At 35.9% G+C, this 15,793-nt stretch overlaps 1 protein-coding gene across 1 annotated transcript in view; it reads right to left on the bottom strand.

Annotated features, from left to right (window-relative positions):
• Magi2 (membrane associated guanylate kinase, WW and PDZ domain containing 2) overlaps positions 1–15,793 on the bottom strand; it is a gene marked incomplete at its 3' end in the record, with an annotated part of 913,285 nt that overhangs the window by 422,086 nt on the left and 475,406 nt on the right. Inside the window, exon 6 of the mRNA XM_013035261.1 lies at positions 2,436–2,646. Coding sequence (XP_012890715.1) covers positions 2,436–2,646 — 211 coding nt within the window. The remainder of the gene's footprint in view (positions 1–2,435; positions 2,647–15,793) is intronic.

Below are 15,793 nucleotides of genomic sequence, written 5' to 3'. Positions count from 1 at the left end.
AAAAAAAAAGGAGCAAAGCCCCATTCTTAATCACAAAGAAAACAAGGTGTATTACCATTGTATGGAAGCAATTCTTTCATCAACTTAAGCTGGTTTCCTTTTATTATTTCCACATATGTTTACTCCCTATGTATTGCATAATTAAAATGTGTACACCATTGGCTTCTCTGTTCTGTGCATTCATAGTTCTGGAATACAGTGTCTGACCTCATAGCTAAGATTTATAGCTTGACTTCAAATCTATAATGATGCCATACTATCCTTCCTCATCTCAAAACCACATTGCTAGATAGCTACATCTTCAAGATATTTTAGTTGGTAATGACTTCCAGTTAATTGGTAAAAGATGGCTATGTATCATTGTTTACAGTAATAAAATAACAAGAGATATGTTTTCAAAATACAAGCGATTCCATTCTTTTAAAAATATTTTAGAACATTTACTGAAGGGTGAAAACTAATGAATCATTTTCTGTAAAATACTACATTTCTCTACCATGCTGGAGTCATGCAGACCTCCAAGTAATTTCCTGATTATGTATTCCCTCGGACACCTGTAGCAAAGTATCCAGCTTCATGTGAGAATTAAATATTGGTATGTGGTAACATTTCAATTTCACAACTGACTTCTGTCCATGGAGATCTAAGTCAGAAATCACTCTAGGTCAGGAATGAGAATCTACTTTTAATATATTTTTGGGAAAAAATAATCAGAGTTTACATCTGTTTATATACCGCCAATACTGAGAATGTCAGCTTCTATTGTGACAAGTTTCCTCTCTGAGACTCCTGCAATCTTACAAGAATCAGAGTGGCTGAGTAGTTATCATATTTTTACTTTTTATTATTTCTAATAAACATTTTGTCTTACTCATAGCAACAATTTAATTTGGGGCCAAAAATCTTCAACTGTGGGATTATTTTGGAAAAAACTGTTTTACTGAATGACACAACGGGGTATCTATAATCAACAACAACGAACTCTACATTTCAAAATAACTAGAGAATGAGGGCTTCAGGGCTCGGAGATAGAAATGATAGTATTTGAGGACATGGGAATGTTAATTGTCATTATTTGACTCACATTAAATACATATATCAAATTATAATGTTATATTCCATAAGCATGTAAAAGAATTAAATAAAATGTTTAAGTGGTTCTACTAGAAATAAAAAGAAAGTTGGATAGATATATTTAAATTTTTAATTTCATGATAAGGTCTTGAGATAATAAAACATTAAATTTATCATTACAAGGAATTTTGTCTTAACATTTCTGTTTCCTAAACAAGACAGAAGCATGGAAAACACCAATAGAGTGGAGTTTAGGGAGGAAAAAAAGCACTATAAGGTAAGCTATACAATACAAATTATTTTATTGACTTCTGACCCCAGAGTCAAATGCTTTAAATGTTTCTTTTGTGACCAGCAAATGTTTTAGTTTAAACAGCCACCTTAGCCAGATGCTGGTGGCTAATACTTGGAATTCTAGATACTCAAGAAGCTGAGATGTGAAGATTGCAGTTCAAAAACAGCCCATGCAGGAAAGTCCATGAGACTCTTATCTCCACTTAACCATCAAAAAGCTGGAAGTAGAGAAGTTAAGAGACGGTGTCTGGGCTGAGTTCAAAGCCCAGCACTGCCATACAAAAACAAACAGCTCTATCCTACTAGAGACCTGAAGATGATAGATAGATGGTTTTTGCAATATAGTTTAAACATCAGGGAAGATCTTTGGGACTATGTGCAGGTCCTGCACATAGAGTCCTGCACCTCTATTAAGAGGTGAGAGGGCTTTCCCCATGATCTCTTAATTGTTTCTAATTCAATTATAATATCACATAGAGACTTTCCTTTCAATATCACACCCCTGTAAGCTCAGCTACTCAGGAGGCAGAGATCCAGAGGGAGGATTAAAACTCAAGACCAGCCTTGAGAATAAGTTATTGAGCCTTCCATCTCAACCACAAGTCGCATGTGGTGATTTAGGTTTATAATCACAACTATATGGCAAGTATGAAAGTAAGAAAATGACAGTTTTAGGCTAGCCCTCAAAACCCAAGGCCTTAGCTGAAAAGTAACTAAGCAAAAAAGGTCTGGGGTTTTGGTTCAAGTAGTAGAGTATTTTCCTAGCTAATACAAAGTCCTAAAATCAGACACCAAAACAAGTAAACAGAAAAAAAATTGATTTGTCTTTTTAGTCACTGCTATGAAAGATTTTACAGTATAATTGTCCTCATCCATTCTTTGTTACATGTGGCTGTATTTTGGGATCCTTATCTGTGCTGAGACAATATCTTATTATCCTCTCAAAAAGAAGGAAGCTGTTACTAAGAACACTGAAACTCCTTTTCTTCTGACATCACTACTTACAACACCATATGTATCCTGCTATGATCGTTACAGTAGTGTTCACAGAAATTCCTGCAACTCACTCAATGAAGTAGACTTCGCCCTTCTCTGTGTAGGCCATTTCCCAGTTGTCAGGCAACGGATCTGAGTCCTCATGCTCCTCGGGTTTTGCTGGCTTTGTTTCATCCATCTGCTCCTTCAGCTCCTCAGGCTGACTATACACGGGTGCAGGATAAGGCTGGGAGGGCATCTCCCCTGAGGCACCTGCACTCTTGTCTTCATGCTCGCTGGACTCTGTAAGGACAAGAGCATGTGGTCAGTCACTCCAGTCCCAGTGCCTCTGGAAGGAGGGGGAAGCATGCAGACCCAGATAATAAGTGCCGGGAAGCTAGCTAGTAGGAAAGGCTTTGGAAAACACATAATTATAAACAGCTCTGAAACTTGTAACTTGGCCAATTTAAAATCTTCTCTCACTTGACGTTCTTGTCTATCATTCCACTAATTATTGTTGTTTACTGAATTAGAGATTTGAAGGTTAAAATGTTAAGGACCATTTCTGCACACAGGTATGATAGGCATCCTAAAGATGTTATATCTCAACGCCTAAACATGGAAATGTTATCTCTCATGGCTAAACAGGATTTGCAGATGTGAGTAAATTGAGAAACCTGAGGTGTGTGTTATTTGTGTATGAAGTGATATATCCAGACTTGAAAACTCAGAGCTTCATACTCTTACTTTTTCATTTTTCTTTTGTTTTTGCTCAAGGTTAGTGATTAAACCACAGCCTCTACTTCTGACTTTTTATTGGTTAATTGGAGGTAAGAGTTTTTTGGATTTTCCTTCCTGGCCTGGCTTTGAACCAAGATCCTCAGATCTCAGTCTTCTGAGTGGCTAGAATTACAGGTGTGAGCCACCTGGCTGGGGTATTGTTTTTAATTATTTAAGTGGCCTTGTTATAATCACAAAGGTTCCTAAAAGTAGAAGAGAAAGCAGGGAACAAGAATGAGGAGATGCGATAAAGCGATTATTCCCAGGACCATGGTGCAGGACGACAAGCCAGAAACATGGTAGCCTCTAGCCATGGGACAAGGTGAAGAAATGGCTTCTTCCCATTTTGGTTTGAGAGCCAGAAGAAACACAGCCCTGCCAATACTTTGTGTGGAGTCCACTGAGACCCAGATTCGATTTATAACATGAAGAACTATAACCTAATACATTTGGATTGTTTCAAGCCATTAAATTTGTGGCCATTGGCCATACCAACAACCAAACAAAACAAAACAAAACAAAACAAAACCAAAACTGATAGAACTAGAGGACTGATGCCTCAGGAGAAATGATAGCAAGGCTGGACAGATCCAGGAAAGAATAGGTAAATAGTTTGAGTTATAGGATGGTGAAAAGAAACCTATGAGAAAAAACAATGAATGGAGGAAAATTTACCTAAAATGAAGCACTTGAGTTTGTATTGAGCTTGAGGCCAGATTAACAAAAGTTGCAGACCCACAGACAAATGTAGTTGAAATTTACATACTATGATGTTAAAAAGTAATACTTGCAGCTTCCACAATGAAGAAACACAATTATTTACAGAAAAAAAGGAACCAAAGAATGAAGAACTTTCCTCTGTAGTATTCTAAGCTCAAAGATAGAACGTACAATCAACATAATCTTGAATGAAACACAGATGGTAACCCAAGAATGGAACATGGCTAATATGTGATTTGTTTGTCCAGGCAAAGAAAGACACTTTTAACATGCAAAGTTCTTAATATTATGTCCTATCTAAGGACAGCACTTCAGGAATTATTCTGACCATTTCATGATAACCATAACATGAAGAACTAAGAGCATAGTTATCAAAATAAGGGGATGAAATAACACATAGACTACATATACTCTGTTTCAAATATATCTCCTAAAAATAAAAGCATTATTATATATGAGGATGCCAATGTAATAATATTTACTGCAGTTTTATCATAATAACCATTGGAAATTATATGAGTGCCTTTTAATTAGAATGAAGAGGTCAATTGTGCTTATCATTACTATGGTTAAATGATAGAGATATAACAATAGATCCATAGATCTCTAAATGTCAGAAAGGCATTTATAACTATTACTAAAGTGTAATATAATTTTCAGAATAATGTATACTATTAATCCTATTTTTTATAAATAAGAAAACACATGGTTTCTTAGGTATATATTTATAGTTTTATATATATATATTATATAATTTTTCACATATCTATATACCAGGAAAATAGTTTTGAAGTATGTACAACATATTTTCTTTTTGTTTTTATTTTATTTTTGTATTGAAAAGGTGATGAGCTGGGGGTTACAGTTACCTAGGTAAGGCAAAAAATATATTTTGTTGTAATCATTGTTACCCCATCCCTCTTCATCTCCCATTTACCCCTCCTCTCTCCCACCAAGTTGTAATGTTCATGTCCAACATAGTGTCAAGTGAGTCAATGTTGTTGTGGTTTATCCATTGTTCTGCTGTTTCTGTAATTCTTTTTCCCTTTCACATATTGCATTGTCTATTATGCAAAACATGAGGTACAAAAACTAGAGCAATAAATAAAAAAAACAAAAATAGAGAAAAAAGAACAAACTATATACAAGGTCTAATGATAACCTCTTGTTTCCATAAGTTGTTCCATAAGTTGCACTAAGCACTTGGGTTGTTGCGATCCCCTGTTAAGAATATCATATTCATATTCTAGTTATTACAAATGAAGGAAATCATATGATCTGCTTTTCTTTGGGTCTGGCTTACTTCACTTAATATAATTTTTTCTAGGTCTTTTCTTTCCTTATGAATGGGACAATGCTATTCTTTCTCATGGAAGCACAGAATTCCATTGTGTATATATACCACATTTTCTTGATCCATTCATCTACTGAGGGGCATTTGGGTTAGTTCCATATCTTAGCTATGGTAAATAATGCTGCAATGAACATTGTTGTACTGGTGGCTTTAGTGTGGCCTTGTTTGTGGTCATTTGGATAAATTCCCAGAAGTGGGATTGTTGGGTCAAAGGGGAGCTCTATGTGTAGGTTTTGAGGAACCTCCACACTGCTTTCCAGAAAGTTTGAACAAGTTTGCACTCCCACCAACAGTATAGTAGCATTTCACTTTGATTATATCCCTTTCAGCATCTGTTTTTGTTAGATTCCTTGATTACGGCCATTCTAACTGGTGTAAGGTGAAATTTCAATGTTATTTTGATTTGCATTTCTTTTATAGCCAGAGATGGTACAACAGATTTTCAACTTCGATATGTCAAGACAATAAAGTTACATTGGTGATGAGAGACATTTTTCTTGTCTTTTTATTCATTGACTATTATATTTATAACCTCAGAAATTATAACAATAGCTTAAATTAGAAACTTAAAATGGAATATCATCTTTATGAGGAAGGAGGCAACATGGGAAGGTACCACTGTTCTCTTTACATTCAATTTTCTGTGGCTTATTACATTATATCTCATATAATACATAAATAATATATAATTAATACATAAATATAAATATTATATATATATATATAAATATAACTATGTGGGTCATCTGAACACCACGTTGCATTGAAAAGATAAAATACAAAGTCAGGCTGTGAACACATTCACTTATTTTACATTCATTTAATCACTATTTGCTGAGCATCTCATTTATGCCAGATACTGAGACAGCAGGATGAACAAGGTAATGTACATTTTCATACCATTTTAATTGTGATAAGCATTAACTGAAAACAAAAATGGGTTCTCACACACACAATCATTCCTTTAGTTTCATATAGTAAAAAAAAAAAAAAGCCTCTTTTCCAATGTGCTATCAAATCAGAGACTTCTTTTAGAAAGAGATATAGAAATAGATAAGAGTTGGATTAGGCAGGTACTAATTTATTAGGGCTCTGTACCTACAGAACATCTAGAAGGTATTGGTAAGTCTCCCTCAAGAGAATGATAAAATTAGATCATTCATCTGCAAAGGTTCCCTTCAATTCTAGGGATTGAAAGATGGAAGGAGTAGGTGTTTACAGACCAGTGGTAAGCTATTTTTGTGCATCAGACAAGAGACAGTTGTCATGGAGATGGATAAGAGTAGATTGACAAAATGTTTAGTCTAGAATTTTGTGTGATTTCACAAAAGTGAGACAAATAAGGATATAAAGGAGAAGGCCTGATAATGCTAATGCATGGTGAAGCCACTCCTGGGAAAGGAGAAGGAAGACAGGGCTCTGTGGGCAAAGGAAGAATGTGGGTATCATTTGAACACACTAACTTGGAGCCCATGCCAAACCCACAGTGGAGACATCAAGTCAGGGAGTTCTTGTCTGGAGAAGATCACCTTGCAAGACCATAGCAGATGACTGGATTCGAGGATTGTTTAAGCCCTAAGCAATTGAAAATGCCAAGAGAGATTGTGAGAAATGGAAACTCCCAACATTTCCCAGTGAATGACAGAAGATGGCAGCCATGGAAATAATAGGACAACCCAAGCAAAGGGCGATGTGGAGGAAACAAACTTGTGAGCAGTCCCGTGAGGTTCAGACATAACTTCTATAGTAATCAACAACTCAGTGGTCACTGTCAACATTAGCCACGAGTTATGATGGAATTTATGATGGAGTAAGGGGGAAAGAAACCAGATTAGAATGGGTTACAGTACAAGGAAAGAAAATACAAAGTTGAATGCTACTGTCCCAACTGTAAGGTTAGCTACTTTACAATCTAAGATCTGGAGGAGCTTGATTCCAGGCCAGCCTAGGCAGAAAAGTCCTTGTGATTTCATCTCAACAAAGGAAGCTGTGGTGGTTGCACATGCCACATTGTTCACATCAGTAATGATGGGAAGCCTGAAACATTTCTGGACAGAGAGTAAAGACCTACCAGGCCCAGAGTTCAAGCCCCACAACCAAAACAACAAAAATAATCAGCTCACAAATGGTTGGAGAAGTAGCTCAGTAGTAACATATCTGTTTAACAAGTGTGAGGCCCCGAGTTCAAACCCCCAACTGCCATAAATATAACACATGCACATGAAATATATTGTCTATTATGATAGTGAATATTGTATATAATGTAATACAAAAAATATTACATATCTAATGGAGAATTCATTTAAGATTAGTTATGGAAAATTTTCCTACCATAGATGATGTTAAGCGAAATGAACAGTGAAAGCAGGGCTTGCTTATACCCTGGGGGAGGGACATACAAAGCAACAAAGAAATCATCTTATAAATATGTTGGAAACAATTGCAAAAAAGAAAAAACAACATTTGAATCCTTATCTTGGGGTTCATTTCACCTAACATGAACTTGTCTGACCTTTTCTGTTTGTCTCAGACATAAACTAGTTATTGCAAATAAGGGAAACCATGGACCTATGTTTCTTTGGGCCCAGAATCAGGCCAATTTTTCTACTGGCAGCATTGAACCTGGGAAAGTCTTCCATGCAGGAGCAGAATCTATTCCCTAAGAGCACATTAGAATGTTTAGTTAGAAAAAGTAAAAGAGAAATTGTCCAACCAGGACTAGATTATCTTTTCAAAGCCTGTCACTCCATCCAGCATCTGAGACAAGGAGCCCATGGTATTAAATACAGGCTCCTCGGGAACACACAGGCAACCTTGGAGGGGACATGTCCCCTGGGAACTACAATGTACATTCCGATAAATGATCCCCAGTGACACCCAAGAGTTGCATAGAGAGATAGTGCAGCAAGCAGAAGAAAGAGTAACACAGGAACCAGAGGAAAGTGGTACATAACAGTCAGTGAGAGGACCGAGCCTTGATTTTTTTTTAGGAAGAAATAGTGACAGTTACTTGGCTTTATGAACATTTATCGAGAGCTTGGCACAAGCCATGCAGTAAGCTAGGCAATAGGCAGTCAGAGATAGTGGTCCAAATGGTACGGGATACTTTACTAGGGCTGCCAACCCCCCATGGTATAACCCCTGTTTTCACTGTATTTGATGTTGGTATAATTTGGGCAGGGGAAAGGAAAAAACAAATTGTTTAAGTAGGGATACAGTTGGACCCATTGCAACAATAAGATGTACAAGATGCTTTGTCAAAAAAAGAACTTTACATCTTTGGGGCAGGGATGATAAGGGGAAACAAAGGAGGAGGCAACAATGCTTGATAAGAAATGTACTCATTACCTTGCTCATGTAATTGTAACCCCTCTGTATGGTATTTTCACAATAAAAACTTATTTATAATAATAAAAATTACAAATGAAGTGGCTGAAATCAGATATGTATTGTCTGTATTGATTGTATAGTTTTGGAAACTAAAGTCCTATATCAAAGCGTTGGCAGGGCCAGATCCTTCTGGAAGCACTAAAAAACCAGGCTTCACTTTGTTTTTTCTTAGTTCTTTGAGGTAGGGCACCCATAACTTCAATCTTCACATGAAAGTCTCCCTGTCTGATTGTCTGATTGTCCAAACAGAGGACTATGTCCAATTGCTCCCTTGAATAATGACTCTCGTCACATGTGGTTAAGGGTCCCATTCTACTCAGTATGGCATATCTGAATTAAGTAGGTCCACAAGAGCCCTCTTTCTGAATAAAGCTGAAGCACCTACTGAGAAACCACGGGTTTGGACTTCATCTAGAAGTTTTAGGGAGACACATTTAATCTCACCAAATGATGTATCAGAGGAGTTCACTCTACAATCCACTGAACAAACACTTACCACCTTTGATACTGTAAATGAACATTTCAAGGCAGCATCACATTGGTTATTTGTAAAAATCTGTAATTATTATTTCTTATTAGTCACCTGCTGATAAATAAGGACAGTAGGTTAACTATGCTACAGTTTGGGTCTTTAAAGATGTGCTGGTCATTATATAAGTAATTCGTTAAGAACAGAAGAGACTTGGGATAATAAATGGAGAGGAAGAGGTGGATTATGAATTCCAACCCAAAGTGCTGATGTCCACCATTCTTCCTAGCACCTTCAGCTCTGCAGAGTTGGGTTAGAAATATGTGAGCACTACAACAGACACCTTTGCTCACCCCTGATTTCAGTATTCATAATAGCTCAACTATGGAAGCAGCCTAGATGCCTTGTAACTAATAAATGGGTAGGTAGTACATATAGATAATGAAATATTATTTAGCCATAAAGAAGAATAAAATTATGTCATTTGTAGAAAAAAATTGGTGTTTTCTCTCATAAATGTAATGTATTCCAATATATATGTACATACACATAGATATATATACTTATGTATCTGAAAATATATACACATATCTATATCATCTATGCTTTTTTAAATAAGTTTTTATTGTGAAAATACTGTACAGAGGGGTTACAGTTACATGAGCAAGGCAATGAGTACATTTCTTATCAAGCATTGCTCCTTTGTTTTTCCCCTACTATCCCTTTACTCCCACCTCCTCAATTACCCTCCCCCCCACCTAAATTGTAAAGTTCATTATTCAACATAGCATCTTGTACATCTCATTGTTGCAATGGGTCCACCTGTATCCCTATTTAAACATTTTGTTTTTTCCCTTCCCCTCCCCAAATTATACCAACATCAAATACAGTGAAAACAGGAGTTATACCATGTCTATATGCTTATATCTATTTATATATTGTGATTATAACTATGGAATTGTTTGGTGAGATGTGGAGGAAAATACTGAAATTTCTGTGTCTATAGACATGGCTTGAGCTAATTCACCAAATGCTGTTGAACATTAGAAGGGTAGAGAGTACACAGAGAGACCCATAGAGGAGGTTAGTGTGATTAAAGGAGAACTTACTGCATATTTGAAATATCGCAAGGAAACCTCTCTGTTTTATTTTTATTTTTTATTTTTGCCAGTCCTGGGGCTTGAACTCAGGGCCTGAGCACTTTCCCTAATGCTTCTTTTTGCTCAAGGCTAGCACTCTACCACTTGAACCGCAGTGCCACTTCTGGCTTTTTTTCTGTTTATGTGGCACTGAGGAATTGAACCCAGGGATTCATGCATACTAGGCAAGCAGTCTACCACTAAGCGACATTCTCAGCCCAAGGAAACCTCTCTGAACAATTAATATAGACTAAGAGAAATGAATGGCAGGCATATATAACAGGTTCTATTGGAGGGCTACCAATGGGAGGGGAAGGGCAGAGGAGAGGGTAAAGGGGAATAAATACGGGCAAAGTATATGTTATATAAATGTATGAAAATAGAACAATGAAACCTGTTGAGAAAGGAGGGAGTGGGTAGGAGAAGAAGAGGGAGAGGGAAGGGAGGAGGGGGAATTCTATTTGAATTCTAAGGACAGGGATCCAAGTAACTGATGCACATCTCACTTTTAGAGCAGCATGAAGCTCTTTCTTGTTCAGAAGGTGGCCAAGTAAAAATGTCCTTAATTTTGACTTCTAAGACTCATTTCTTAGTACCAGTACAGTTTTATTGTAAGCCTAAAAATCCTCCTTCTGGGGTATAAACACCTATTTTTCCTCAAGATGCTCAAAGCTAAAAATGTACTGACTTTATCAAGCATGGGTATTTTTGAGCATTTCACATTTCATTTTTATGTCACTTAGATATCTTACAAACTAAAGCAAATTTTTTTGAACTAACAATAGAAACAAGGAATAATTTAATGAAGAAGGAATACCTTTTAAGGAATAGTGGTGATAAAGGAAATCTCCTGGGAACCAAGACTTAAATTTCCCAGAATTTCCATAGAAATATCAAGACATAGACATTTAAAGTACAAAGTCTTAGAAACAACGCCCAACAAAACCACATCTTCCTATACCATTACTTTGTGAAGAATTAAGAAATATAATTCCTTGGTCTTTCTTAAACTAAGAGTTTTGTTGGATTGAAGAAATGTGTTTTCCTTTTTTACATAAGAAGGCAGAAGGGCTCAGAAATCTATAAATAGTTTAGGGACAAAAAGATATTTAATTGGGAGAGAATAAACTATATCAACTTTGCATTTAGTTCATTCCTTACAAATTTTACAGCTCTAATTCTGCCTAAAGTTTTGATATTAGAAAAAATATGCATAGCAACTATTCCATTTGCTTACTGTTTCTGATTTCTGCATTTATCTTGGATGTTAGGAAAAGGATAACTCAAAATGCAATGGTTTTTAATGATCTCATCCAACTTCACTAAGGAATAACTAGAAACTAAGACAAAGCCATTTCAAGAATAAACCTATCTATCCTATATTTTTCCATATTTAATTTGACATGGTTTATGAATATAGTGAGTGTAGGGCTTCTTATATTGCCATATTTTGAAATCAGAGAAAGTAATGAAGGATTTTTTAATGCTAGATAAAAAATTGTTGATTTCATTCCTCTGAAATATCACACAATTTGGATTTTACCTCGTGACAAATTTTAACAAATATTTTTCTTCTTGTCTTCATATTATTTCTTTGGATGTAAAAATGGATGAAGAAGTTCTAAGCTCAGAGATAAATGAGATTGAGGACCATAAAAATAAATTTGACTTTGCCTTTAACAATTTTCAGATTGCAACAAACACTCTCCGCCGTAAACAGTTAAATATAACTGCTAATGGTTTGAATTTGTCTTTCACAGTGTATAATTGAACAAGGTGTATATTTCCCTAATGGAGATAATAGCCGTACTTACTTATAAAGATTATAAGTCACATGTGTAGAAAGTCCTCAGTAGTAAGCTACTAGAATACAGTGTTACACGCTGTTATCATTGAGTTGTACTACTCTGAACTCTAAGCAAATTGAGTAATTAAATAAATCAAGTAAATCAAATTATTTCTGCCTATAAAAACAAGTAGTATGGAAAAATAAGGTCAAAATTTCAATGCATATCCTACAAAATTAAGAAAAGTGAGGAAAGTGGGTGGTTTGGAGAGAGGAGTGAGAGTTCAAAGGAGTGACATTGATTAAGATGCATTATATTCCCATTTTATTCATTATATTCATGTTTTTTGCATGGCATCCCTTAATACAACTATGTAAAGATTAAAATAAGAAGCCAAGAATAGAACAAAAACAATATAAAGTATGGACAATTTGCTAGAATTTTTTAGAATATGTAGACTTTTTTTCTTTCAAAAAAACAACAGTGCAAGTGTGAAAAAGAGCTAGACATGAAAATATTTCTTCTACAAAAGATCTTTGAGCTCCCCTATGACCCGGCAATCCCACTTTCAGGCATTTACCCCAAAGATTACAAACAAGGCCATACTAAGGCTACCAGCACAACTATGTTTATCACAGCATTATTTACCATAGCTAAGATATGGAATCAACCCAGATACCCCTCAGTAGATGAATGGATCAAGAAAATGTGGTGTGTGTGGGTGTGTGTATCTGTGTGTATAAAATGGAATTCTATGCCTCCATTGGAAAGAATGACATCGCCCCATTTGTTAGGAAATGGAAAGACTTGGAAAAAATTATATTAAGTGAAGTAAGCCAGGCCCAAAGAAACATAGGTCCCATGGTTTCCCTTACTTGCAATAACTAGTACATGTGTAGGACACGCAGAAAAGGTCAAAAGGTATGTACATATGACCATATAAAATGATGTTAAGCAAAATGAACCCCAAGATAGGGACATAAATTTTTTTCTTGCTATTGTTTCTAATGTATTTATAATGTACCATGTGATTTTTTTTGTTTCTTTGTGTGTTCCTCCCCCATGGTATAACCCCTGTTCTCACTGAATTTGATGTTGGGGCCCTGCATCTTATATATTCGCTTCTCTAGCTTGGGGAGGGGAAGGGATAAAACAAAATGCTTAAATAGGGATATAGGTTTACCCATTGCAACAATGAGATGTAGAAGACACTGTATTGAAAACAAGGGGCCACGGTAGTTGTGGAGGTGGGAGGGAAGGAATGGGAGGAGAAAAACAAAGGAGGAGGTAACAATGCTTGATAGGAAATTACTCATTGCCTTGCTCATGTAACTGTAACCCCTCTGTACAGTATTTTTTACAATAAAAACATACAAAAACAGATGTTTATAAAAAATTGAGCTTTTTTCTCCCATTTGAGTCATGCAATAGTACTTGTTAACTTAAAGGTGAGAAAATTCCGAGAAACTACACATTTTCCCCATGTTCTCTAATACTTTATCTAGAGTTTCACATTTGTTCTTGGTATGTACTCGTGGTGTGACTGAACTATGATCTTGGCATCATTTTAGCACTTTTGTGGGGACTAATTTAAAGCAGAATCATGGGCTCTCCCAGTTTCATTTTAGCCCAAGGCTTAGTGTCCTCATCAGTCCTCCTTGGGGCAACTCTGACTTCGAACCTGCTTGCAAAGGATTGCTCTTGTTCTGTTTTGTATTTTGCTCCTTTGTTGTATTGGTCACCATGGTGTGTAGGGTGGGAGCTGCAGATTTCTTCAGTTTCTTGTGAACCTAACACTCCCATTAATTCGTACATCCAGGGCTGGGAAGTTGGCTCAGTGGTAGAGTGCTTGCCTCACATGCATGAGGCCTGGATTCGATTCCTCACAGAAAAAAGCTGGGAGTAGTGCTGTGGCTCAAGTGGCAGGGAGCTAGCCTTGAGCTGAAGAGCTGAGGGACAGCGCCCAGGCCCAGAGTCCAAGCCCCAAGACTGACCAAAAAAAACTATATCCATTACATTGATCTGAGGTTTTCTTTTGTTTCATGGTGGGAGGATCTTTATTGCAGTACTCAAGGCTGAAGTGCTTCATCTGAACAGTAGGCAGGCTCTTGTATATGATTTATCACTTAAGGATTAATAGTTAGACAAGAGAAATCTACTTCTGGAATCATGAGAAATTATGGTTATTGAGTACTATCCTATTTATAATAAAACTTGATGCTTATAATCGTATGTAATTGACTTTTGATAAAGGCCATGTATAGATTCTATCTTAATAATAAAAAGTGGAGAGCACTTTGTCTTCAGGAACCAGTTGATCCAAGTAAATCAGGATGTCATGCTTACATATTTCTTTATTTTTACCAAACTTTCTAAAACAAGAAGGGGAATTACAACCACAATGTGTCTGTACATTGTGCGCATGGTGATTGTTTTCTTATCATCTAAATAATTTCTTTTTAGGTGTATTAAAACATGTGCATGCTACAAAATTCCAAAATACAAAGGAGAGAGAGTTCAAAGAAGGTCTACCTCCTGCTGCTATTCTCAGTGCTCCAGAAAGCTAGCTGCTGCAAAATTTTCTATGCACCCTGCATAGTGCACATTTTCTGTGCATATGTTTCAGGAATTTTCTATGCATACCATTTACTACTATTCAGTTGGTAGTTTAGACATTTTAGTACTCAAGAAATCATTCTTTTAAAAATGTTGTGAATTCTTCACTCGAAGATATGAGATAAATACTTAGATATGGTGGCCTATATATACAATTGCTTATAAACCTATATAACTTTTAGAAATTCAAATATTTTTCCTTACTTTCTGAGGTCAGGAAAGAAAGACAAGTCTATAATATAATATTAGAATTAGGGAAAGCTAGTGAAATGATTTTTGAAATGATGTATCAATTGAGGAAGCAGAAATTACTTATATGAAGAAATAATTTTTACCATTTATTAAAAAATTGAATCTCATCTATTCAGGGAGCTAGCTAGGGAATTGTAAATTTCTCAGAAGGCACACTTAGTGCTTGGAGATTTAGAGATACTTCATCTATATCTAAGACCTTCAATGATCTACAATTGTGCAGAGCACTAAAAGAACAATAAAGACGTTTTTAAATGTTTCAGGCATATGTGTAGATGATGGTAAGGCAAATATTTTCAGAGACAAAATAATCTAAATTGAAAAGAATCAGGAAAGAAGATTAGTAGAGAAAAATATTTTCTATTAACAGGGGAGAAGAGTAACCTTAATTAATATGATCTATTTCTTCTTCTATTTAATTTTTAACACTTTAACAAAAATAGAATGGAATAATGGCAATAATAATTATCATAGCTCTGAAACTCTGCTTTGTGATTTTTATAATGTAATGAATTCTAAAGAAATTTGTCATATGGGAACATACCACCCCCACCCAAGTTCTCAACAAACTTTAAGAGAAACAGATACATACACATATATAGTATATAATAAGTATATAGTATATGTATAATAGTAGGAGCTGGGTATCAGTGGCTCATGTGTAATCCTAGATACTCAGGAGACTGAGATCTGAGGACTGCAGTTCAAATTCAGCCTGGGCAGGAAAGTCTGTGAAATACTTATCTCCAATAAACTACTCAGAAAAAGCCAGAAGTGGCATTGTGGTTTGAAGGAAGGAAGGAAGGAAGGAAGGAAGGAAGGAAGGAAGGAAGGAAGGAAGGAAGGAAGGAAGGAAGGAAGGGGAAAGGGAAAAGGAAAGGGAAAGGGAAAGGAAGGAGAAGAAGAAGAAGAAGGAGAAGAAGAAGAAGAAGAAGAAGAAGAA

The sequence above is a fragment of the Dipodomys ordii genome, unplaced genomic scaffold, assembly GCF_000151885.1.
Source record: "Dipodomys ordii isolate 6190 unplaced genomic scaffold, Dord_2.0 Scaffold207, whole genome shotgun sequence".
In the NCBI taxonomy this organism is placed as follows: domain Eukaryota; kingdom Metazoa; phylum Chordata; class Mammalia; order Rodentia; family Heteromyidae; genus Dipodomys; species Dipodomys ordii.
Note: the sequence above shows the minus strand (reverse complement) of the source record. Positions and strands in the feature narration are given on the sequence as shown.